The 24,222-nt window shown below is 57.9% G+C and overlaps 3 protein-coding genes and 1 long non-coding RNA gene across 5 annotated transcripts in view; 2 read left to right on the plus strand and 2 right to left on the minus strand.

Moving 5' to 3' along the window:
* SPPL2B (signal peptide peptidase like 2B) overlaps nt 1-24,222 on the plus strand; it is a 231,734-nt gene that overhangs the window by 174,679 nt on the left and 32,833 nt on the right. The gene's annotated exons all lie outside the window — the stretch shown is intronic.
* On the minus strand, nt 492-5,010 carry PEAK3 (PEAK family member 3). The gene is given in 8 exon segments (XM_068535056.1): nt 492-855; nt 857-1,004; nt 1,007-1,030; nt 1,033-1,186; nt 1,188-1,253; nt 3,662-3,866; nt 3,868-4,159; nt 4,929-5,010. Coding segments are annotated over 8 exon segments (1,335 nt in total).
* Nucleotides 14,632-16,410, minus strand: LINGO3 (leucine rich repeat and Ig domain containing 3). Its single transcript, XM_068535057.1, has one exon. It carries the CDS (start codon nt 16,408-16,410, stop codon nt 14,632-14,634), a length of 1,779 nt encoding a protein of 592 aa, XP_068391158.1.
* On the plus strand, nt 17,324-22,078 carry LOC137759133 (uncharacterized). Its single transcript, XR_011073039.1, has 3 exons — nt 17,324-18,291; nt 20,052-20,293; nt 21,553-22,078. It is a non-coding gene; the product is annotated as an uncharacterized lncRNA (long non-coding RNA).

Raw genomic sequence — 24,222 nt, forward strand, 5'->3', positions numbered from 1 at the left:
GTTCCAGGGAGCCTCCCTCCCCCTGGAGGCCCCAAGCAGTTCTTGACAAGGTAGTTCACAGCACAAGGGGGTGTTCCAGGGCCAGGAATGCCTCTGATGCTGCCGTTCGGAGGAGTGTCCACACTGTCTCGGAGACAGTGGCCATCAGACCCCAGCATTAGAAGGGCATCCTGGCTTCTGCTGGAAGGCGGTAGGAGCGGTTCTACACACTGAGAGAGACATTAATTGTTGGGGGGTTCCACACCTGGAAGAGGGGTGGGCACCTCTGGCATCAGAAAGCCTCAGCAGGCACTGGCCATTAGCCCCCAGCCCTGGAAGGGGGGCACCTGAATTCTTAGGGGGCCTTGGGCCCAAGTTCCCAGCTGCATCCTCTGCTGGCCTTCTGGTCCCTTCTGGAAGGGGGCGTCCACCCTATCACCAGCCCCAGCCCTGGAAAGGGGGACCCGCCTCCTAGAGAGGCCCTGGAACAGGTGCATTGCTCACGGGAAGGATCAGTTCCACAGCAGCTCCAGGGCGAGGTACAAGGAGTCCTCGGTGGCCTTGGCCAAGTATTCACAGCACAGCCAGTCTTCCAAGCTGGGCACCTCCCCACCCATGGCCCGCTCGGCTAGGTGCAGGACCAGCAGCGCGTGGTGCATCCGCAGCCAGGACCCCAGCGGGGCTCCGTGGCCACGCAGCTCGGACCTGGGCCCCCAGAGCAGCACCTGCAATGCGCCGCGCATCCCGGCCGCCGAGGGCCGCGCGCGGGCCAGCTGGGCCGCCAGGTGCTCCAGGCCCACGGACAAGGACGTGGCCAAGGGCGCGCCCGGGCCAAGCAGCTCTCGGAGTGGGCGGCCCAGCTGCTGCGCGTGGGCGGCCGGGGGGTCGCGGGGGGCCGCAGCCGAAGTCCACCAGCAGCAGGCGCTGGGGCCTGGCGGCTGAGCAGCCCCGCGGTGCCGCCAGCAGCAGGTTCTCGGGCCGCAGCTCGGCCAGGGCCGCAGCCTGCGCCTCCGGGCGCTCCAGGGCTGCAGGAGCAGTAGGGCCACGGCCTTGCGAACTCCTCGGGCGGCTGCGCGCCTGTCTCCACAAGCCACTGGACCACCGTGAGCTCCGGCACCTCCGCCGCCAGCGCCACGGGTCTGCTCCAGGGCGTCTTGGGAAGTGCGCCCTCGGGCGCCAGACCACACAGCTCCTGGAGGTTGAAATGCCGGGGCCAGCGAGGCCTGCGGCCCTAGGCCACACGGGTGGGGCTCGTCAGCTCCTGGCTTGGGCACCTGCGGGACAGAGGGACCCTTCAGAGCTCCCCGCCACCAAACCAGCACAGCTCGCCCAGTGCCTCTACCTGTTCTGAAGACTTCCCACCCAACCCAACCAGCCCACCATCGCTGTATCCCTCCAAAAGCGGGGGGTTCGTGTTAATTCGGATGTTGGTCGCCAGTATGATTTTAAGGAAAGCTACACCAGGGAGGATAGTGTTTAGGGGATCGACTTTCCACTCTGCCAAAGGGGCGGATGCTTGCCACTTGGTAGCAAGGGAGATGACAGCTAAGGTGCCAGAGCTGGGCTGTCCAGTAGAAATGCAACTTGGGCCACGGTGGAATTCAAATTTTCCAGTAGCCACATTTTAAAAAGTGAAAAGGAGCAGGTGAAAGTAACTTTCTTTCTTTCTTCTAAAAAAAAAAAAATTCACTAGTTTGTTTTATTTTTTAGATTCCACATACAATTGAAAACGTACAGGATTTGTCTTTGTCTTATTTCACTAAGCATAATACCCTCCAAGTCCATCCACGTTGCTGCAAATGGCATTATTTTGTTCTTTTTTATGGCTGAGTAGTAGTCCATTGTAGATATAGTTCACGTCTTCTATTGATGGACGCTTAGGTTGCTTCCATGTCTTGGCTATTGTAAGTAATGCTGCTATGGACATTGGGGCGCATATATATTTTCTAATTAGCGTTTTCATTTTTTTCTGGATATATACCCAGGAGTGGAATGGATCATATGGTAGTTCTATTTTTAGTTTTCTGAGGAACTTCTAGACTGTTTTCCACAGTGGCTGCACCATTTTACATTCCCACCAACAGTGTACAGGGTTCCCTTTTCTCCACACCCCCGACAGTATTTGTTATTTGTGGTCTTTTTGATGATGGCCATTCTGACAGGTGTGAGGTGATACCTCATGGTGGTTTTGATTTGCATTTCTCTGATTAGCGATGTTGAGCATCTTTTCATGTGCCTGTTGGCCATCTGTGTGTCTTCTTTGGAAAAATGTCTCTTCAGGTGTTCTGCCCATTTTTTAAAAAATAAATTTATTTTTATTTTATTTTTGGCTGCGTTGGGTCTTCGTTGCTGCATGCGGGCTTTCTCTAGTCATGGCGAGCGGGGGCTACTCTTTGTTGCGGTGCACGGGCTTCTCATTGCGGTGGCTTCTTATCGCAGAGCACGGGCTCTAGAGGCACGGGCTTCAGTAGTTACAGCACGCGGGCTCAGTAGTTGTGGCGCACGGGCTTAGTTGCTCCGCGACATGTGGGATCTTCATGGACCAGGGCTCGAACCTGTTTCCCCTGCATTGGCAGGCAGATTCTTAACCGCTGCGCCACCAGGGAAGTCCCCTGCCCAGTTTTTAATTAGGCTTTTTTTTTTTTGATACTGAGTTTTATGACCTTGAAAGTAACTTTCATAATCTATTTTATGAATCCAATTTATCCAAAATGATATCATTCAACAGGTCACCAAATGAAAAAAGTATTAGTGAGATGTTTTACATTATTGTTATTATTATTGATACTGAGTCTTGGAGACCTGGTGTGTATTTGGTACTCAGAGCATATCTCAATTGGCACCAGCCCCACTTCAAGTGCTCAGAAGTCACCCATGGCCAGCAGTTGCAGTACTGAACAGCAAAGCTCTTTCTAGAAAGTAGGAGAGTATTAGCCCTGGGGATTACATTTGAATCATCTTGGGGCAGGGGTTAAAAAGGACAGGTGCTGAGGTAGGGCTCTGGGAGTGTGTAATTTAAAAATAAACTCCCCAGGGGTCTCTGAGATGGATGGAACCAGGATGGAGCTGTCAACTAAAGAACTCACAGCCAGCAGCAACTTACTCCCTCCATGCTCCAGTCTGTAAAATGGGTCCATAATAACATATTCTGCCGAATGGGTGAGGTTCCTCCAAAATGGTGATGTGTCTGACACTTGGTAGTCTGGTTTATTTGATGGGAATCTTTTTTTTCTTTTTCTCTGTGGTGCATAAAACAGAAGCATCTTATAACAAAACGTGGTGATGCTTGCATGAGGATTAGCTGAATGAAAGTGTCTAAAATTCCTTAGAACAGCACAAGACATGAAGGAACAGTGCTCAGTATATTTTGTTGAAGATGATGATGGAAAGTGGGAGCTATCAGCCGGCTGTGGGTTTCTAGCGCCAGAATTCACGGGTGAGTGAGTTAAAATGCAGACTACTGGGGCCCTGAGAGTCGTGAGGGAGAGTTTAACAAGACTCCCAGGTGATTTGAATGTAGGTCGCCCCACACCTGAGAAACGCGGTTCCAAGGGCTGACGGTGTTTGTTCGTAAGTTAGTTGCAAAATAAGCAATTGGGCCTGAGTCTGACGAGCCCTGGGTTATGCCTTGGACGGGACACTAGGGAAACTTCCGAGGAGGCGGGGCGGAGGCGGGGCTCACGTTGGCAGCCAGGAGGTGCCACGCCTCCTTGTCCCTCCGCACCAAGCGGTAGTAGAGGGCGTCTCAGCTCTCCACGCAGGGCGAGCTGTCCAGGAGGCGTAAGCGGCGGCCGGGGCGGCAGGGGCCCGGGAGGCCCCCCAGGAGCCGGGCGTGCAGCCGGGCGTACACGGCGCGGAGGCCCTCCAGCTGCCGGGCCTCCAGCGCGGCGGAGGGAGAGGCCCAGCTCGGTGTCCAGCGAGAAGAAGGGCAGCTCTGCAGGGGGACAGGCTGTCCCCGCCCTGTCGTCGCCTGCCTGGCTCTCGTCCACACTGCGGGATCCCAGAAGGGGCTTCTGAGGCTGCCCTGCTCGAGTGGGGCCGGGGCTGGGGGACTTGTGGGTGGGCAGCGACTGGGCCCTGGTCAGGGTCTTCTTGGGTAGGGGCTGCGGGTCAGTAGCGGGGCGCTCAGATGTCCGTGAGCAGCAGAACTTGGAGGGCAGCAGGCGGGCACGGACCTCACCTGTGGGGGGAGGGAGTCGGGTAAGGGCGTGAGGCCACGCAGAGTGGGGTCCTGTGCGCATGACTCCACCCTCGGCCATAATTCCTTCATCTCTAGAATGGAAACAATGGGGAGCTCCCTGGTGGTCTAGTAGTTAGGACTTGGAGCTTTCACTGCCGTGGCCCGGGTTCAATGCCTGGTCAGGAAACTGAGATTCCACAAGCCACGCAGCACGGCCGAGAAAAAAAAAAGGAAAAAATACCAACTCCAACTACCCTATGCCCTGTGGGGTAAGGATGCCATCTCCAATTTACAGATGAGGAAACAAAGGTTCAGAGGAGTGACAAGTCAGTGGCAGAGAAACATCTGGCCCAGCACAGGTGACCCCCCACTTCCCTGTGTGGCTCTGGGCAAGTGACTGAGCCTCTCTGAACTCCAGTTTCCTCATTTTTAGAAGCTGGTTATCCAGCTTTTTTTTTTTTTAAACAAAGAGTTTTATTAAAGGTAGTTAAAAAGCTGCTATAGGACTTCCCTGGTGGTCCAGACTCCGTGCTTCCACAGTAAGGAGCACAGGTTTGATCCCTGCCGGGGGAACTAAGATCCCACATGCCGAGTGGCACGGCAAAAAAACCCGAAAAAAGAACAACAAAAAAATCCCTGCTGTAATCTAGTTAAACCATCATGGCGCAGAGCCTTCCTTACATGGTAATGAAACACTCAACCTTTCTTCTCTGGCTACCTCACCGGCCACCTGTCCCACCCCCACCCGGGGCCCCTCCCAGGCTCTCACCAAGGTTGCTGTACGTGGGCTGGGTCGGCCAGGTCGGGGCGTTGGCCCCGGGGGTCTCGGTGGGTGGCTCTGGGTTGCTCATGCTGCTGGGGGAAGGTCAGAGTGCAGGGCATGTGTGGGAGGGGCCCAGCACCTGCTGTGTGGCCCTGGGAAGGTTGCTTGACCTCTCTGGGCAAATGTCACCCATCAACCTTTCAGGGCGGCGAGAAGAACCCTGTACTTTTGTGACATGGACAGAATGTCCAGCTGTGAGGACAAGACCTCAAGGGGGTGGGGGAAGAAGCTGGGGGCCGGTGACAATACCCAGGGAACCCATGCTTAGGCCTTGTCCCCAGAGCTTAGCGCTCTCAAGCTGTGTGGTTGCCAGCAGCAGTCTGGGCCCCAGCTCTGCCCGGGCCCCAGCTCTGCCCCACCCAGATTCCAGGTTGCCCAACCTTGAAAAGCAGCTGCTTCTGCCCACTCCCTGCCCCAGCCCCCCTCCAGGAGTGCCCTACCTTCAGGACTGGAGTGACCTCGGGGCAGGGGGATCTTGGGGACAAACTCCCAATAGCTGCAGCCCCTGGCCTCCCGGACTGTCTGACCGGTTGCTGGCAGTGAACCGGAAACACCCAGGCAACTGTTAGACCGCAGGCCCCGGCAGGAGGGGGAGCTTTCTGCATTACTTCCCCATGAAAGCCACCCGGTTCCAGGGCTGAAAGCGGGTGGCAGGAGATGGGAAGACAGGCGGAGGTCCCAGAGTTTACACGAGGTGGGTGGCAGAGGGGAGCCCTGAGAGATGGGGAGGATCGAGACTTTTTAGACTCCCCCGCCTTTGGGGAGGGCAGGGAACCCCAGCAGTGACTGTTTAGGGAAAGATTTGACCAGGTGACCCTTTCATCTGTGGCTTTCACTTCCTCCAGAGCCACTTCCCCTTCTGCAGGATCATCTGAGAAGCCTCCACTGCGCGTGCCCCCACTTCCCACCCATCCCAGGACCCTTGGCAGGTACCGCTCCATTTGAGCCCCAGCTCTGCTCTGACTTGCTGTGTGATGTTGGGCCAGTCACCACCCCTCTCTGTTCCAGCAAATAAAGAAAAGTGGCTCCTGCTTGCTGCCCCCTGACAGCCACGGAAGCTGGATTTTTCTTTAAAAATTTAATCAACTCACTTCCCTTCCCCCCACCACCTTAATGCATTGATTTAGAAAAAGGCATTTGTTATAGAATTACCATACACAGAAAATCAAGAAGGGTGAAAATCCAGGGAAAGCCAGACAGTGTGAAATTCTAGCTTAAGCACACACTGTCGAAGCTGTCTGGGGGCCTGAGGCTTGCCCTACATGCCCGGAGGCATGAGAGGTGTCTCAGCTGAAACCCAGCCTCTTCCCCTCTGTAATGGAAGAACCAAGAAATCACTGCAGATGCGAAGATGCAAAGACGTTCTTGCTTCCTAGCTTGAGTGTCTTTCATGCTGAGTTTCTCCCTCCGCCCCGTCTCGTTTCCCTTAGGGGCAGTGAGCCCAGAGAGGGCTGGAGTCCGTGCGTGGTCACATAGCAGGTCCAGGCTGGGCAGAGGGGTCCACAGGCCATCGCTGGGTGCCCCCTGGGTGTGGGAAAGAAGACAACTCCATCTCACGGAGTCCTCCACGTGGGTCTCCTGCCACAGTTTGGGCCACACTGACCTGCTAACAGCCAGCTTCTCAAGTGTGAGGGTCTGTAACTTGATTCAACATTTTGTCTTTCCCAGCACTCAGCTTCTGTAATTCATAGAATTTATACTCTTTGTCTTAATCCATGGGGCAGCCCGTGATTTGGGCAGATTTCAGAATCATGCAGTCGGAGAATGGCGGGCTCGAGGAAAGATTTGCCAATTATATGGGACAAGGATTCCACAAATCCTGGGCTGCTCCAGGTGGAACAGAAGGGACCAGAGGTGCCAAGGAAGTGGCCTGCTCACTGCCCAAACCCCTGCTGACCATGAGTGCTTATTCTTTCCTTCATGAGACCCTGTGGGGTCACCCAGCTGGGCCACGCCTCCCATCCAGGACTAATTAGGGTGAGGCAAGCAAGGCACTCACCTCAGGCACAGAATTTAAGGTGATGCCAACAAAACAAAACAAAACAAACCATCGAGGTGGAGAGACTTCTGACCTTTTGCTACCTCTTGAATTCGCGAGAACAGGACGTTGGTTGGTGATGGCAGTTGTGGCCGTGACACTTGTGTTTTCCTCCTGTCGCCCTCCTGGGCCCCCCGCCTGTGCCCCCTCTCAGAAGGGGCACCTGTACTTCCTCCGTGTGCGCGTGGCCAGCCGGCCACCCTGAAGGTGTTCTGAGTGTGCTGCTGTCAGGGAGCCCGAGCTGCCTCTCCTCTGGGCCCGAGTTGGGGTATGGGTGCTCCAGCCCCTGGGGAGCCCCCGGCACAGGAGCAGGTGCCGGGAGACGGGAGCCACACGGTGGGACAAGTTCCTGGCGGCTCCCGGCCAGGCCAGGACGGGGCGGAAGTGAGACCCCCCCCCCATCCTGTCCCCTGGGCCTGCAAGAGCCTCACCTCGGGAGAGCAGCAGCCCCTACCTGACCAGTGCGGAGGGGCTGACCACAGGGATGTGTACATCTTCTCCCACCCCCCAGCAGGGTGGGGACCTGCTCTGCTTTGGCATCTCTGGGTGGTCTGGGGAGAGGCTGGCTGCCACCCACGGGCTCAGCCCTGAGTCCCCCGCCAACCTCACCTCTCACCTTGGGCTCCCCGCCAGCCTCAGACACGTCCATGGGCCCAGAGCTGCGCTCGCAAGGCCAGGCCGAGGTCGAGAGGTCGGCCCCACTGTCCCCAGCCTGCTGCAGCCACAGGGCTGGACCAGCGGCTTTATCTTCTTCGTTTTGCTTCAGGTTTTTATTTCTTTCTACTTTAAGTTCAGACCAAAAAATTCCGGAGTCATCCCCAACCCCTACCCTCCACCCCTCCAGAGACCCTCCAGCTGAAACCAGAGCCTGAGTTCAGGGACCCGAGTGGTAGGTGTCGGGAGTGAGGGCACGAGGGCCACGCGGGGCCCTGCTGAGCCCTTGGGGTGCCCCCGGCCTCAGGCCGCTCCTCTCCCCTCTGGGGACTCGTGTTCCGGCAAGTTGGGCGGGGCCCCTGCAGCGCCTCTGCTCTCCCAACCCCCCTACTCCGTCGGCACTTAAGCCACACGACAGAAGTCTGTAGCGGGAGCTGCACACACGCCCCTGGGCGTGGACCCCAGTGAAGCAGGTGGTTCAAGGCAGAGCTTCAGGGACTGGACGCAGAGGCCCTCACTCGACGACCTTCGTGCGACGTAGTGTTGTACCCACCTGAGTATTGTATCATATATCGAGCCTTCTCTGTATTTTAACAAGAAAGCAAAACACTAGTTTCCTATTTAAGACTTTAAGGGTTTGTGGGGCAGGCGGGGTTAACACGACACTTGGTTTTGTTTTCCTTTTCCTTTGGTTTCATGTGGAATGCGTGCTCCTGAGTGTGTGCATGGACGTGTGTTACAGCCTCACCAGGAGATTAGGCTGTTGGAGGCCAAAGGGCGGCTTACAGTTCTCTGCTTTAGTCACTTAATTCCTGAATGTTTCGGAGAAACAGGAAACAGAAAATAGCAGATGTCATGTAGGAAAGAGGATAAACACGACAAAAAAAAAAAAGAAAAGAAAAGAAAAAGAAAAGCTCACACCCAAATGCACAAAACCTATTTTTTAAACCAAAGCACATTTTGGATGCGTATGGAACCTCAATGGGCTCAGAAAAAAAGATACTAATATATTTATCTCATTGTTTGTTTACATAAACTTTTACAGTTTCAGACCTCAGCAGATAAAAGGCCAGTCCCAGTGAACCCCAGCTTCCACCAGAGCCCCTTCTGAGTAGGCCCTGCGGGGGGCATGGAGACCCCTGAGCCCTCCTCCCAGCCCGGCCTCTCCCAGCCCAGCTGGCACCACAGAGCCTGGGCCCATGCTAACCCACCCCAGGCCTCCTGGCCAGACCCTGGCGGTCCTGCCAGCTGGCACAGCAGGGGTGGCTGTCACTTGTGGCCGCAGGACCTGAGCCTGGGCTTGGGTCCTTGGGATGGAGGTGCGCCCCCATCCCGCTGCTCTGCCTGCGACCCTCGGGTGGGTTGATGTGAGGGTCCCTCTCATGCCAAAAAGCCAGGACCTTTGCGCAGCTCCGTGAGCTCCAGCGGGTCCCCGCCCCCTGAGAACCCCCACCTCCACCCCGGCCGTGGGAGGGGCTCACTGCGCAAACACTGCACGGACGGTGCAAACGCTCTGAACAGTGTTGTTTTTGTATCAATATGTCTGTGCAGTGACGAATGTATTTATTTCTCAGACTTGGGGCGAGCGAGTGGCAGACCAGGCTCCGACACCGCCGGGGCTCCTCCAGGATTGCAGAAAAGGTAAAGAAGGAAAGACGAACCTTTAAGCAAATACGAATCTCAGAGACTCGCGGCATAACCACACACCTCAGCCTGTGAAATGAACAATCTGTACCCAGATGGACTTTCAGAACCTCACACAGCCGTGGGCTACCCCGACTCCCACCCTTCAGAATGCACTGGACTGGCCGTGTGCAGGAATGCGATCCACCAGGGACCCCAGCCGCCCTGCCCGCGGCCGTCGGGAGTCGGGGTGAGGCCTGGGCAGCCGGGAGGGCAGGGTTCAGGGCAGAGGCGGCCGCATCCGTCCCGTCCCCTTGGCTTGGTAGGGGGGGACGAAAGCAGAGGTGCCAGGCCTCAGAACAGACCAGGGATCCCAGCCCTGCCGGCCCCCTGCAGGGACCAAGGCCCTCGCTCTTCCCCAGAGCCAAGTCGGGCATCACTGAACCTGTGAACCCGATGCCAGGAGCGGGTGGTGGAGCGGGGCCTGACCTCAGTCTGACATTCCAAATCAGGGGGTGGGTGTGCGCTGTGGGGACTGAGGCTGCCCGGGACCCCCTGCCTAGGACCACCCACACCCCGCCGGGCTTGTCACCCCACTTTAATTTTCTACCGGGAACCCCTCCCCCTACCTCACCTTGCTATTTATTGCTGTAATTTATTGACCTCAAATATGCTGCATAACAGACCTCACTCAGGGCCGGGAGGATCCCCAGGGCTCCCCGCCTCCCCTTGGCGGGGCCCCGGGGGGCCAGGTGCTGAGGGGAACCTCTCTGGCCCCCACCCATCACTTGCTTCCCCCCTCCCCCGTTGGGGGACCTCAGGTTGGGCACTGGCCCATTCACAAATACCTCGAGGGGGAGGGGGCGGGATGGGGTTATAGCTGTTTTGTTTACCGGGAACTGGAAGAGGGATCATGTCCTGCTACGCGCCCTTCCCAGGAAGGGGGGACCACGATCGCACTCCTGTACTGGCCACCGCCACTGTCAGTCATCACACCGAGTTCACTTCCCTCGAGAGTCTGGATAAATTCAGGTCAGAGCTGCAGGTATGCAATCCTCAAGTGTCATAGTAAAGCAGTTCACCGATCTCTCCATTTAGAAGTGTGCAGTCTTAATGTACAGTGATGAGAAACTGTTATTTTATGATCTTTTCATTAAAAGGGTGATTGAAAAAAAAAACAACAACCCAGTAATCAAGATAAATAACATTGTAATATAATAATGTAATATTAGAAAAAAAATCTTATTTGCAAACTATGGCCCTAGGGGCAGCCGGCTGTTTTTGTAAATAAAGTTTTATTGGCACCAGGGCCAGGATTAGGGTGTGGGGAGTGAGGCAGGGTCATGCCAAGGCAGAGTGGATCCTGTCTTTATCTAAAAGGTTGATATTGTGTCCATCGTGGACTCAGGGCATGAATTAATTTTGTTTGTAGAATATTGATCTTGATGACTGAGTTCTGGGTACCAGGTCAGTGCCTCATTTGCCTGACCCTGGGGTGGGGTTTGGGGAGTGGGCAGAAGGGCCAGGCTGGGACAAGCAATGACATCCCTGGGGACTTCTCCACCCAGGACAGGCAGGGTGGGGGGCAGCTGGTGCCCAGGGACCCCCCTGCCTGCCTCAAGATGACCCCTCCTTGGAGTGGTTGGGGGCCCTTTGTGGGGGAGGAGAGCAGATGCCAGCTGACATCTGCTCAGCACCCCAATGTGCCTACCACCCCACTGAGCCCCAATGGACAGTCCTCCCTTGAGGCCTAGAAATGGGGACCGATTGCCTCAGCTCACCCTGAAAAGTGGACCCTGTGTGTCAGCCCTGGCCGGCCACCCCACATCAGGGTCAAACCCTCTGCAGATAGTAAAGCTGTTCTTTTATTTGAGAAGTGTTTCTGGAGCCCTGCGGGAGCTGGGGCCGGGCTCTCTGCATCCCTGGCATCGCCCTGAGCAAGGGCTCGGGATGCCAGATCCTCCCGAATTTCTCACGACTTGGCATTTCTGAGAAAAATGCCTCCATTTTTTGTGGCGCGCAGGGTTACATTCCCAAAGATGTCCATCTCCAGAACCTGTGAATATGCTGTGCGGCACGGCAGGGGGAAGCGGCTGCTGGTTAGATGAGGACGGGGAGGACCCTGGATTCCCAGGGGGCCCAGCGTCATCACAGGGTCCTTATAAGAGGGAGGCGGGAGGGTCAGAGGCAGAGCGAGACGGGAGATGCTGCGCTGCTGGCTGTGAGGATGCAGGAGGGGCCGCGAGCCAGGGATGCGGCGCCACTAGAAGCTGGAAGAGGCGGGAACCGATGCTCCCCTGGAGCCTCCGGAAGGACCAGCTGCCAATCCATTTTAGACTTCTGAGCCCCAGAGCTGTCAAATAATAAATCTCAGTTGTTGTAAGCCACTAAGTTTTGTTACAGCAGCCATAGGAAGCTCAAACAGTTCCCTGCATAAAAGAGGACCATAATCCTCCAGTTTATAGATGAGCGCACTGCACAGAGAGGGGCAGCGACTTCCCCCAGGCCACACAGCACTGAGGCCACAGACACCCCTCTGGGGGGCCCTGCCTTGGGTTTCTAGCCACCAACGGGGCGGGTCCCCCTTCAGCTGCCCTTGGCCAGGGGAAGCCCCAGGGGAAGAAGCCGCCAGCTCCGGAGGCGCAGCAGGGACGGAGTCGGTCTGCACCTCATTTCTCCTTTCCTCCCTGCCGCTGGGTCTGCCCCTGGACCGAGCTCAGGTCAAGAGTTCCCCTGGACAGCCCAGTGCCACTGGTCCCTCTCAGCACCCTGCTTCTCCCTAGCTGGGGACTTGACCCTCCCTTTGCCCACCTGTAAAATGGGGTCATAACAGGACCCAGCTCACAGGGGAGTGAATACAGGCAGCACAGGGAACAGCGCTGGGAACAGCACGGGCACTCCTGAAGTGTGACCTCTAACCTTATCACACGGGTCATTCTCCACAAATGCCCTATGACTCAGGGTCAGCTTTGGTGCTGAAGCCAGGCATCTCCCTCAGGGACCCCCAGCAGCCCCTACTTTGTGCCCCCATGCTTCCCATGAGAATTTTAAAAAACCCTGAAGTTTGTTATTAAATTGGTTTCATTTTTATTGGATTCCAACCAAATACAGCAGGGTAGGGGTGGGGGGCAGGGGCTAGGGGTCTTGGTTGATGTTGGGACAGGGGGCGGGCAGAGGGGGCTGGGAGATCTCAATATGCTGACCTTCTGTAAGTCCTAACACTGCTGAGAACATACTCCCTCCTGTCTTGATGATGTTAAAGGCACTTGGATGTCGTTTTGACGGGCCCTCGGTGTTGTCGTGGCAACCAAGGTCAGGAGGATGCTAAGGGAACAAAACTAGTCCATTCTGTTCGACTCTGTGTAGGGCTGCTGGACACCCCATTCGGCCCTCCCTTACTTCCTGTCATGAATGGGGTTGGGTGGGGTCCCCACCCTGGCTGGCTGTGGTCAGCAGCCTGCCCCACAGCCCTGTTGGCCCATGTGCACACTGTGGAAGCAGGATCAGGGCCTCCCGGTGTTTCCAGCCCAGGGAGAATGGCCAGTGTCCCCTTCCACCTTCTGGCTGAATCCTTTGTGCAAAACTTCCAGGAGGGACAGCTTTCTCTCTGGCTCATCTCAGAAAGATCTTGAGGGATCCAGAATCCAAGTCAATCATCAAGCTTGTCCATGGGCCTGGCCTCTACGTATGTAGCAATAGGTTTGACCGTCAGACCCATTTTATAGACGTGGACACGAATGGTCCAGGTGGTCCTCGGTTGCCAACAAAGATTACACAGCTGCGAGGGCACAGAGCTGGCTTTGAACCTTCTTACAAGGTCCTTGAGAATACTGTCTAACCTCCCTTCTGGCCAGGGCCAGGCCACACAAAATTTCCTGTGCCCCTTCCCCCAAGTGATGCCCTAACTGGTCTGGCCGAGGTAGAGAGTCGGGGCAAGGACCAGGCTGGGCGAGGCAGGGTCATGTACGGTCCCTGTCTGGTATCTGAATACTTCTGCAAAACCTCAGCTCCTGCTTGCATACCCCCAGTGACCGGGAACTCACTATCTGTAGAGCAACAGGGCAGTGACCTTGGGGAAGCTCTTCTTTCACCTGAGCTACAGTCTTCCTGTGACCCTCTCTACTCTTTGGCCCAAGATCTGCCCCAACGTTGCAGAGACCAAGGTGCCTCTGTCACCTTCTCCCAACGACCCAGGTCCAGGCCTCCCTGTAGCTTGAGCCTCTGTCCTGGCCTTTCTCCCCGTCGCTGCCCCTTCCATGCCCATAACAGGGACCCTGAGAACCGTCCACGCTCTGGTCTCCTTCCCGAGGTGAGCAATGGGCCATGGGACTGGGCAGGGGTGGTGCAGACTTGGGATTGAAGGTCACTCCAACTGGCCTGCTGGAGAGGGACACCTGGAAGCCATGCTCCTGGGCCAGGGGCCAGGACGGCTGTCCCTCCTGGGTGGTGAGGGCAAGGAAGCAGGTGGCAGCTGTGAGGGATGGTGGGAGGAACCAGGGAAATGGCTTCTCCCAGCAGGCAGCCCACCCTGCTTGGCCAACAGGTCCTGGCGGGCGGGAGTCTGGGTGCAGGGGTCTGGGACCATCCTGCGTGCTGGACCGCCTCAGGGTGAGCCTGACCTCCTCAGCGAGACAGTAGCACAGCACCTGAGATCTGCCCCAAGATGGCCAGCTGAGCGGGAGTTGGGTGTGAGCTGAATGTCTGGGTGCAGGCTGGCCTCTCCCCAGGGCCCTGCGCGCCCTTGGTGAGCTCTGGAGCTGGGGGCGCCTGCTCAGTGTCAGCTGGGTGTGGGGTGTGTGTGTTCCACTCTGGAGCCATGCGTCTGGTTGTATGTTCCAGGTGTGAGTGTGTGCTCTGGTGTAGGGATGGGGGCGGGGTGTGTGTGTGTGTGTGTGTGTGTGTGTGTGTGCGTGCAGGTGTGAACAGTGAGGGCTTTCACATGCCCCTGCTGACCTCCGTGGGGTTCCAGGTGTAGACCATCTCCACCAGGTGTGAGCGCTTTATGCCCAGGACGCTGGGCCTCTGAGCAACCCCCCGCTCCCTGCCCAGCTCAGCGACCACACCAGGGGCAGGAAGACAGGGTGAAACCCTAAGAAAACGCTTGAGAATCTCTGCAAAAGATGCATCCTGATGAAAAAACAGTCCTGTGGTTGGGTCTCTACAAAAAAATGGCAAGTTCTGCCAGGAGCTGGCTTGCGGCCGCCCCCTACGGGAAACGCATAGATGGTCGTCAGATGGGTCAGCCACGGGCTGGCGTGGACTTGGGCGGAGACGGAGACGCGGCCTCCGGCGCAGGCGCAGCGGCGGGGGCCGCGGGAGGTGGGCCGGGGCCTCTTAGATCATCTTCATGTTGAACTTGCGGGCGCCTCCCTGGCCGGTAGCCGCGGCGGGCCCGTCCACCTTGGGGAAAGAGTACTCCACCGAGAAGTTGTTCTTGTGCTGCCCGCGGCCGCGGCTCCACACGAAGAGAAGCAGGAAGCAGAAGAGGACGACGCCCAGGAAGGTGATGCAGCCCATGGCGGTAGACACCAGGATGGTGGTGAGGTCCAGAGGGAAGCGCGCGGCCGCCTGCGTGTCGTTGCGGCCCTCGCCCGGGGTCCGGTTGGCGGCCGGCTCGGGCTGCACGCTCAGCGTGGCGAAGTAGGTGTCGTTGCCGCCCGCGTTGCTGGCCACGCACGTGTAGGTGCCGCTGTCCCCTGGCCGCGCGTCCCGGATCTGCAGCGTGCCGCCCGGCAGCACGCGCGCCCGGCCGGCGCTGGCGGCGGTCACCGCGCGGTGGCGCGGCGTCACCCAGGCCACGGTGGGCGCCGGCTCGCCCTCGGCGCGGCACTGGAAGCGCACGTCGTCGCCCGCGGCCGCCGTGACATGCTGCAGCCGCCGCTCGCGGATCTTGGGCTTGCGGCACACGAAGTACTCGAAGAGCACCGAGTCCGGCAGGTTGCGCAGCGCGTCGCCGCGGACCTCGGCTGGGGTGGCGCAGGCCGGCAGGCGGCCGTCGAAGTTGAGGGTCTTGCGGCGCTGCACGATCCAGAGCAGGCGACAGTCGCAGGCCAGCGGGTTCCCGTCCACGCGCAGCGTCTCCAGCGTGTTGACCGAGTGGAAGGTGCTCTCCTCCAGCGTGGACAGCAGGTTGTTAGAGACGTTGAGTAGGCGGATCTGCCGCAGCCCCAGGAAAGCCTGCGGCTCCACCACGGCCAGCAGGGCCCCGGCCAGGTGCAGCTCACGCAGGCGCACCAGGTCGCGGAAGGACCCTCGCGGCACCGTGCTGATGGGGTTGTGCGAGAGATTGAGGCAGGTGAGGTGGGCCTGGTGGCGCAGGGCGGCGGCCGGCACGGCGGTGATGTTGGTGTGCGTGACAGACAGCGAGGTCAGGTTGAGCCCCCGCAGGCTGCCGGCGGCCACCTCCTCCAGCAGCGGCCAGTTGTCGATCTCCAGGTGCAGCAGGCCCGGGAGCCGCTGGAAGTTCTGATCCTCCAGGGCGGCGATGGCCAGGTGCCGCAGCCGCAGGGCTCCCAGGCCCCGCAGGTGGCCCAGCGACTCGCCCGACAGCGCCGTCAGGTTGCAGCGCTCCAGGGTCAGCTCCTCAAGCGCCAGCAGCCCCGCGAAGGCCCGACGCGAGATGAACACCAGGTCGTTGTCGCCCATCTCCAGCCGGCGGAGGCTGTGCAGGTCCTGGAAGGTGTAGTCCAGGAGGATGACCAGCTTGTTCTCGCTCAGGTCCAGCAGCGTGAGGTTGTCCAGGTGCGTGAAGACGCCGGGCGGGATGAGCTTCAGCAGGTTGCTGCGGAGGCGCAGCACTCGCAGACGCGGCAGGTTGGCGAAGGCGCCAGGCTCCACGTGCGCGATCACGTTCTCGCTCAGGTCCAGCTCCTCCAGCAGCGGCAGGGCGGCCAGGTCGCCCGGGTTCAGGCAGCGGATGCGGTTGCGGCTGAGCTCTAGCAGGCGCGTCTCGGCCGGGATGCCGTCGGGCACCGCGGTCAGCCGGCGCCGGGGACAGGCTACCGCGCGCATCTGCGCTGTACACTCGCAGCGGGCCGGGCAGCCCCCAGCGGGGGGCGGGGCCGCGGGCAGAAGCAGGAGCTGCAGGCTCAGGACACACAGCCAGCAGGTCATGGTGCGGAGCCTGGGCCTAGGGCCGCGCCACCATCCTCGTGGGCACCTGAGGGCGGGGGCAGCGTTAGCACCCGCATCCCGCCATCCCACCACCCCGGCCCGGCCCATCCCATCCTAGTAGCGCGCTCAGGAAGCGATTACCCACCGTGGCACCCGGGATCCCCCTCTGGGGTGTCTACCCAAGGGCTGGGTAGGGAAGCAGTGTGGACGGATGATCAAGGTGATCAGGGTCCATGGAGGGGGTGACTTCAGACCAGGACAGGTGACATTTGAGCTGAGACCCTGTGCTGGGTTGAACTGTGTTCCCCCGAAAGAAACGTTCAAGTCCTGACCCTGGTACGTGGGAAGGGGGCCTCGTTTGGAAATAGGGTCTTTGCAGATGTGCTGAGTTGAGACGAGGTTATATTGGATTAGGGTGGCCCTGAATCCAATGACTGATGTCCTTATAATAAGAGGGAAGTTTGGACTCACACATAGATGCACAGAGAGGGGGAAAGGCCGCGTGAAGATAGAGGCAGAGGTTGGAGGGATGCGTCTGCAAGCCAAGGATGGCGGGGGCCCCCAGAAGTTGGGAGAGGCAGGAAGGACCCTCCCTTGGAGACTTCAGAGGGAGCATGGCCTGAGACCCCTGGATTTCAGACTTCTGGCCTCCAGAACTGGGAGAGCATAGATTTCTGTTGTTTTCAGCCACTCAGTCTGTGGTACCTTTGTTTTTGGCAACAGGAAGCTAATACGGACCCAAAGAATGACCAGGAAAGGGCCCATGGGTGTTGCAGAAAGAGGGTTCCAGGCTGGGGGAAGAGCCAGTGCAAAGGCCCTGAGGCAGAAGGAGTGGCTGGCGAGGCTAGGAGTACAGTGAGTGGGGGTGGGGAGTGGGAGATGCACCGGAGGGGTCACGGAGGCTGCATGATGTGGCTGGGGAGGCCCGGAGGGACAGATGCCAACACGCCTGGGCCTTTGCACCTGCGCCTTCCGAGTTGCTCCGTCTCTCCTGACAGCCAGCTGGCCCTCCATCCCCTGTCCCCACACTCTGCTGGGCTGCAGCCCAGATCCTGGGGCCAAGGTGGGTGGGGGTGGGGAGGGCATAGGCAGATGGCAGCCTGAGGGTTCTGCTCCGTTGGCCAGGCAGCTCTTTTCAGCATCTTAGCAGCTGAAGCCCCCAGGCATCCCCTGACTCCCCCTGACACATCCTTGCTGCCTGTTTCCCCACTATTCCCACAGGCCCAGCTCAGCAAGGACCCAGGCTGTAGATTCTCATCTGCTAAACAGCGGTGAGGCCAGCTCCGGCCTGCCTGGGCCCTTTTGGGAATTTTAGGTGAGCATTAACACACACAGAGCCCCGAGTAGCTTAATGCCAGAGGTGAACCATACGGCACTGGGGGGCAGAGTTTGTATTTTGCAGGTGTCATCAATTTAAGATGAGGTCACACTGGAGCAGGGTGGGCCCTGATCCAATGACTGGTGTCCTTATGAAAAGGGAAATTTGGATGCAGACACTCAGGGAAGATGGCCACGTGACAACAAAGGCAGAGACTGGAGTGATGCATCTATAAGCCAAGGGACACCAAAGATTGCCAATAACCACCAGAAGCTGGAAAAAGCAGGGAAGGATCCACGCCTAGAATCTCTGGAGGAAGCACAGCCCTGCTGACACCTTGAGTTTGAATGTCTGGCCTCCAGAACAGAGGGAATAACTTTCTGTTGTTTTAAGCCACCATGTTTGTGGTATTTCATTATGGCAGCTACAAGACCTAAAGGAATATCCATGGATCCGTAAGAAAAACTCACACATGGGAGCAGAGTGAACAAGGAGGTTTGCTGCAGAGTCGTTTGGAACAGCAAAAACTGGAACTAACCTAGAATCCATCAATAGGGGATCAGGTAAATAAATTGTGGTCTGTGCCTGCTGTGGAACACAGGGAGACTTGTATGTACCAATGAAGAAAGACAGTGGAGATGTAGTTATATGGGGGGGGGGCGAATAAAAATCCCAAAACTAACCTAAGTGTCCATCAATAGGGAATTAGTTAAATAAACTGTGGTCTGTGCCTGCTGTGGAATCAAGGAGATCTGTATGTACACAGTAGAAAAAGAGAGCTGAGATCTAGTTATATGGAGGAAAAATGGAACTAACCTAAGCACCCATCAATAGGGGATCAAATAAGCCATAATCTATGGTTATTGTGGAATGCTGGGAGATTCAAATGTACCCACAAGGAAAGCTGGCTGAGGTGTAGTTCCACAGGAGGCCAGGGGGAATCAAGGTTGCCAAACAATCACAGACGGCACAATCCTATTCATGGCAAAATAAAATCAAATACCAAACTCAGTTCTTGATTTGGGTGGGCACATAAACACAAGCGCAGGTGCCCCTGAAACGCCTGGGAATTCACACACCGTTCGGGACAGCACTGTGAGAGGCGGGAAGGGAGTTGCCGTAGTGGAGAGTGTGGTCATATCATGAGGAAACCGAGGCGCCCCTGGAGGTCACAGGAGGTCACAGGTCTTAGCTCCCTGTCCCCGGCTGGGGAACCTAGCAGGGGGGCAGAGGGAGGGAGCGAGAGGCATCTGGTTGTGCCTTCCCACTGCAACTGTCCTGAATCCCGACCCGGGCATTGCAGGGAACATAATCCTTCCCCGAGGCAAACTCCTTTCCCAGGCTCTTTTTCTAGGTCATTCTCTCCCGTGTCGTTGCCCTGGACAGCATGTGGAGAGGCCGTGTCCCAGGAGGGGACATGACAGAACTGATGGTCCCCTGTTCAGCCATCTCTTTCTACGTTAAAGGGGCTCTGAGGTCACTCCCAGGTCGCCATCCCAGCTCAGGCCGCTCCCTGTGGTCAAGGGATAACTGTCCCCCAGCCGGGGATGGGGCACAGCTCCTCAGCAGTCTGCTTTGGAGGAGCAAGGCCCTCCCTGGCTCTGCCCCAAGAAGGAAATGGCTAGTATTGTTCAGCCCCCCAAACAGACTCCTTGTGGGGGCAGAGCTGCCTGCGTTGTTCCTTCTGCAGGAGAGAATTTCATGCACCTGGCCCCTCCTTGCCTTCCCCTCCTCCCTCTCTCCCCCTCGCTCTCTGCTCCAGCCCCACAGGCCTCCTCGCTGTTTCTCCAACATGCCCGCTATGGTCCTGCCCCAGGGCCTTTGCACGGGCTGTGCAAGACCCAGACCACTGTCCCTTCATGGCTCTCTCCCTGACTTTATTTGGGTCTCGCCCCCAGTGTCACTTCCCTGGTGACTCTCTGCACTAAACTACCCCTCCCCTCCCCCCAGGCTCTCTGAAATGCACCTTAAACCCCTGTTCAAAGCTGGTCTCTCTTCCTGGACTGGAAACATCATCTTCATCATTATCATCATCTTCATCAAAATGGCAAACTCTGCTATAGCCCCTGCTCTGGGCCAGCCCTGGGCTAAGGCTCCACCTGGATCGGCCCATTTAATTCCCACAACAACCTCACAGGGGTGGGTCCCCACTGTCACGCCCACTTTACAGATGGGAACACTGAGGCTCAAAGCAACATAAGTCACCCTCTCAGGTTCACACCGCACGTCAGAGGTGGCAGGGGACAGTCTCAGAGTGAGGTGGGGTGGTGCTACACCCTGTAACACTCGCTAATCTTTTTTTTTTTTTTTTTTTTTTTAACAGAGGCAGGAGAGGGTCCTGGCAGTTCATCCAGCTAGAATTCAAACTACTGCTCTGTTTTTGCTGGACCTGTTTTCATCATCACCTGCGGAGATCCTGTAACACTGGTCTCCTCTCATTCGTTGATTCCGTCCATCAGTCAGTCAACAAACATCTACTGTGCCAGGCATTTTCCACGTGCTGAGGACACACAGTGCGTGAGACAAAGGGGTCAGCTTTCTTGGAGCCCACGGATAATAAAAGAGGTAAGTAAATACACTCTCTCCCGCCTTAGGTGGCCATAAGTGGAGAGAAATAAATCCAGGAAAAGGGCGAAGGGGGTGTTGAGGGGATTGCAGTGATCTAATTTGCTAAGAAAGGGACATTCATACAAAGACTTAGGGAGGGAGAAAGGGAGCCTAGCAGGGGGGTGGGGGGGGGGCAGCAGGACTGGGCCGTTCAGCCAAGGAGGCCGGGGACGGGCGCTGCAGAGAGAGGAAGGTGGACTTTTTACAAACTTAAAATTTTTTTTTTAAGTTGGAAAGAATTTTTAAAAAAATAGTTGTCGCAGAACAGTATCAGGAAGGAAGTACTTAAGTGACGAGAGGTCAGCACGGCCAGGGCACAGCCACTGTGATACAGTAGCAGAAAGGCCGGCAGAGACCTCGGTTCTGACGTGCTGTGTAACCTCCAATGAAAAATGCACCCTCTCTGAACCTCGCCTGTCAAAGGGGGCAAGTCCCGGGGCGCCCTCGGAGCACTCGCGCTGTAACTGCTCCCGGGATGAGAGGATAGCTGGTCCTTGGCGCCCAGCGGGGCCTGCTCCAGCTGTGACCCAGTTTGTGAGCTATAACCTCTCCCCCCAGCATGGGCCTGTCATCTCTGTGCGGGGTGGGTGGACTCGCAACTAGGCTGGAGCTTGTGATGCCTCCCCCTCCACCCCAGGGTTCTGGCCCCTCCACTGTGGGAAGGTCTGGTCTGGGCGAGGGAGCAGCGGGGACTTGACTCTGTCTCTAGCAACCCTGTTCATTCACTTACCCCGACGTTGGCTGGGCTGGGAAGCAGGAGAGCTCGCGGGAGGGTGGTCTCGGTGGAGGGCTGGGCGCCCTGAGCAAGTGAGTCACCCTCTCTGGGCCTGTTTCCTCACCTGGAGGCCTGGGCCTTGAGGTGGGGATAGAAGGCCAGGATCCCAGGTCCCGATTAGGGTGGGGGTCTGGATTCCAGTCCTGCTTTTGCTGCTAAGTTTTTAGGGCATCGGGTCCATTTCCTGAAAGGTGGTGAGAAGGCCAGCCAGCTGTGAATGGTGGTGGGAAGGGCAGGCGGGGGCTGGGAGGGACAGGGCTGGCAAAGGCCACTCAGTGGGGCCGTGCTGGATGGCAAAATGAGGCCGTGTGGACAGGTCCATGTTGATTCGACACCTTCTCTGCCCCTTCCCTCCTCCTTGAGGCAGGGGCCTTGGGGGAGGTGACACCCACAGGGCGGTCAAGGTCACCACCTGCCCTCCAGACACTCCTTTTCCCCCCAGGGACCTGCCACCCTATCCACCCAGGACTAAATACCATCTGTTCACTGATGACTCCTGACCCTGTGTCTCTCCTGAGCTCCAGCCCTGGGGACCAGCCACATCCCTGACATCGCCCGGAGGCCCCACAGTGTCCCGACGTCACCCGTCCCCTGGCAGCTCCTCATTCACACCCCCGGCCAATCCATCACCAGGTGCTGTCAGCTCCACCTCCAAATATATCCCAGATCCACCTTGCTCTGCATCTCTGCCACCGCCAGGCCACCACCAACCCACTCCAAACCCCCCTCCTTTCAGCATGGGCTCCAGCTCACCCACCGCCGTTCAACAGACACCCTGCCTTCTTCAGGACTCAGTGTCCCCACCTTCAGAATGCACTGGGGTTGTGTGAGGTCCCTCAGCATCGCTGACTTCCGGGGCTGGATCAGTCTCTGTGGGAGGCCGTCCTGGGCGCTGTGGGGTGTGTAGCAGCACCCCTGACCCCCACCCCATCGACGCCAGGAGCCCCCCAGTCGTGACCACCACAGACGTTCCCAGACATCGCCCACGTTCCCTGGGGGGCGGGATCGCCCGGGTGAGACCCGCTGTCATAGAGGATGCTGGGCACAGAGCAGGCATCCAGTGGCTGCCCCAGGAGGAGACAGGCTGATTATCAGCCTGTGTTATAGATGGGGAAGCAGAGGCCCAGAGAGGGGAAGTGACTTGCCCAGGGCCACACAGCAGGTGAGAAGCAGATGTAAGACTTGAATCCAGGACTCCACACCCTGTCCTCCCACGGTTCTTCCAGGGTCGGGGCGGTGGGAGCCCATCCTCGTGGGACCCTGACTTCCTTCAGCTCTGCAGACCCAGGAGCCTGCCCTGTGCCAGCCGGGCAGAACTGTGAGGCCCCGGGGCTGCCCTTGGCAGAGCGAGGCTTCCTCCCCCCACGCCATGGTCAGCGAGCACGCGGCTCGTGGCCAAGGGTGGAGGAGGCCCTGGGGGCCAGCCTGGCCCTTCCTGGGCTGCGGGGGCAGCCGTGTTAGGCCTGAGTCCCCATGTGACTGTTGGTGTGGGAAAAACTCCTCGCCACGTGGATTGAGCGCCGCTCACGCTGAGCGTGGTGCAGACCAGACCCCCTGAATACCCAGGGCCACCCCCCGTCATTTTCCACACCGGGGAGCCAGAGCCTCGGGGCTGGTGGCCGAGAACCTTCCCATCTCTTCTCCCCAGCGAGGGGCAAATCCCACTGTGGCAGGGCTGCCCTGGCCACACTCCAGGACTCCCTCTCTCCCTCTGAACCCCAGTGGGCCAAGCGTGGGTGCTGGGGGCTCAGCAGCACCGGGGCCTTCCTCGGGGCGTTTTTGTCCCATTTCAAGTGTCCAGTGTTTTTTTTAGTACTTTCACATATATGTGCAGCCATCACCTCTAATTCCAGAACATTCCATCACCCGCAGAAGAAGCCGTGTCCCCATGAGCACTCACCCCCTACCCCCTGCCCCAGCCCCTGACAACCTACTCTCTGTGTCTGTGGATCTGCCTGTTCTGGACGTTTCCCATCCATGGAATCACACACTGTGTGGCCTTCTGCATCTAGCTTCTCTCACTGAGCATCATGTCGGGTGAGCAAACAGGCAAGACATGCAAACACATCCATGAAGTAGACCGTTTGGGAAAAGTGGGGGTCTGTTATCTGGTCTGATGCTTTGTCCAGCATGGCCGGGAGGGCCTGTCTGAGCTGAGTCCTGAGCGGCGGGCAGGAGTGAGCAGGCAAAAGGCCGGGAAATGGTGTTCCGGGTGGAGGGATCCGCCGGGGCAAAGGCCCTGGGGTGGGAATAGGCTGGTGCTCGGAGGACAGAAAGGGGGGTTGAGGCTGGAGGCTCAGGGTGCGTCTGAGTTTGGGTCTGGGGGGTCGGGGTTGGCAAGGGTGGAACCACGCAGGGCTCTGAACCCACAGTGGGGTGTTGGGACTTGATTCTGAGAGTGCGGGGGAGTCATGGGGGGATTTTGGGCAGGAGCAGGACGTATCTGAGCTGGAGTCTGAAGATGCGTCTGGCTGTGTGTGTTCTGGCCCTGTCACCCCACATCATCTGAGGCTGGAAACTTGTGTCTGCTGCCTGGATAGCACTGTCCCAAGGGCGGGGACCACGTTAGTCCTCTTTCTACCCCCCACCACCAACATGCACGGAGCTGGGTGCTCCGAGGGCCCAAGAATATCCAACCAATGAAGCAGAGAATCAGCGAAATCCCACGCCAGGACGAGCTCTTCCGGGTCTCCATCAGAGCCCGCCCCCGACCGCCTTGGAAGAGACTTTTAAGGGCCTGAGCCTCAGCTTCCTCTTCTGCAAAAGGGACTCATGTGACTGACAGCCGCCTCCCAGGGCTGACGGAGTGGCAGGTGAGAAGTCGGAGAGAAGATACTTCATAACCTGGGCGCCTTCAGAAAAGTCTCCACTGGGTGCCGGCTGGGGTCGGGCGCCCCTAGGCCTTGTTCTGCCCTCGGCCAAGTCCTCACCTCATCCGTTCATTCATTTATTCATTCATTCAACAAGCACTGACTGGGCACCTTCTGTGTGCCAGGCGCTGCTCTTTGAGGGAAACAGCTTTGAGCAATATGGACGGAATCCCTGCCACTCATCCACGGGTGATAAACAGAAGGAGTAAAACAGAGGCCACGTGTGGACAGGGCTACGGAGA

Source organism: Eschrichtius robustus, chromosome 2, assembly GCF_028021215.1.
Source record: "Eschrichtius robustus isolate mEscRob2 chromosome 2, mEscRob2.pri, whole genome shotgun sequence".
Classification (NCBI taxonomy): Eukaryota; Metazoa; Chordata; class Mammalia; order Artiodactyla; family Eschrichtiidae; genus Eschrichtius; species Eschrichtius robustus.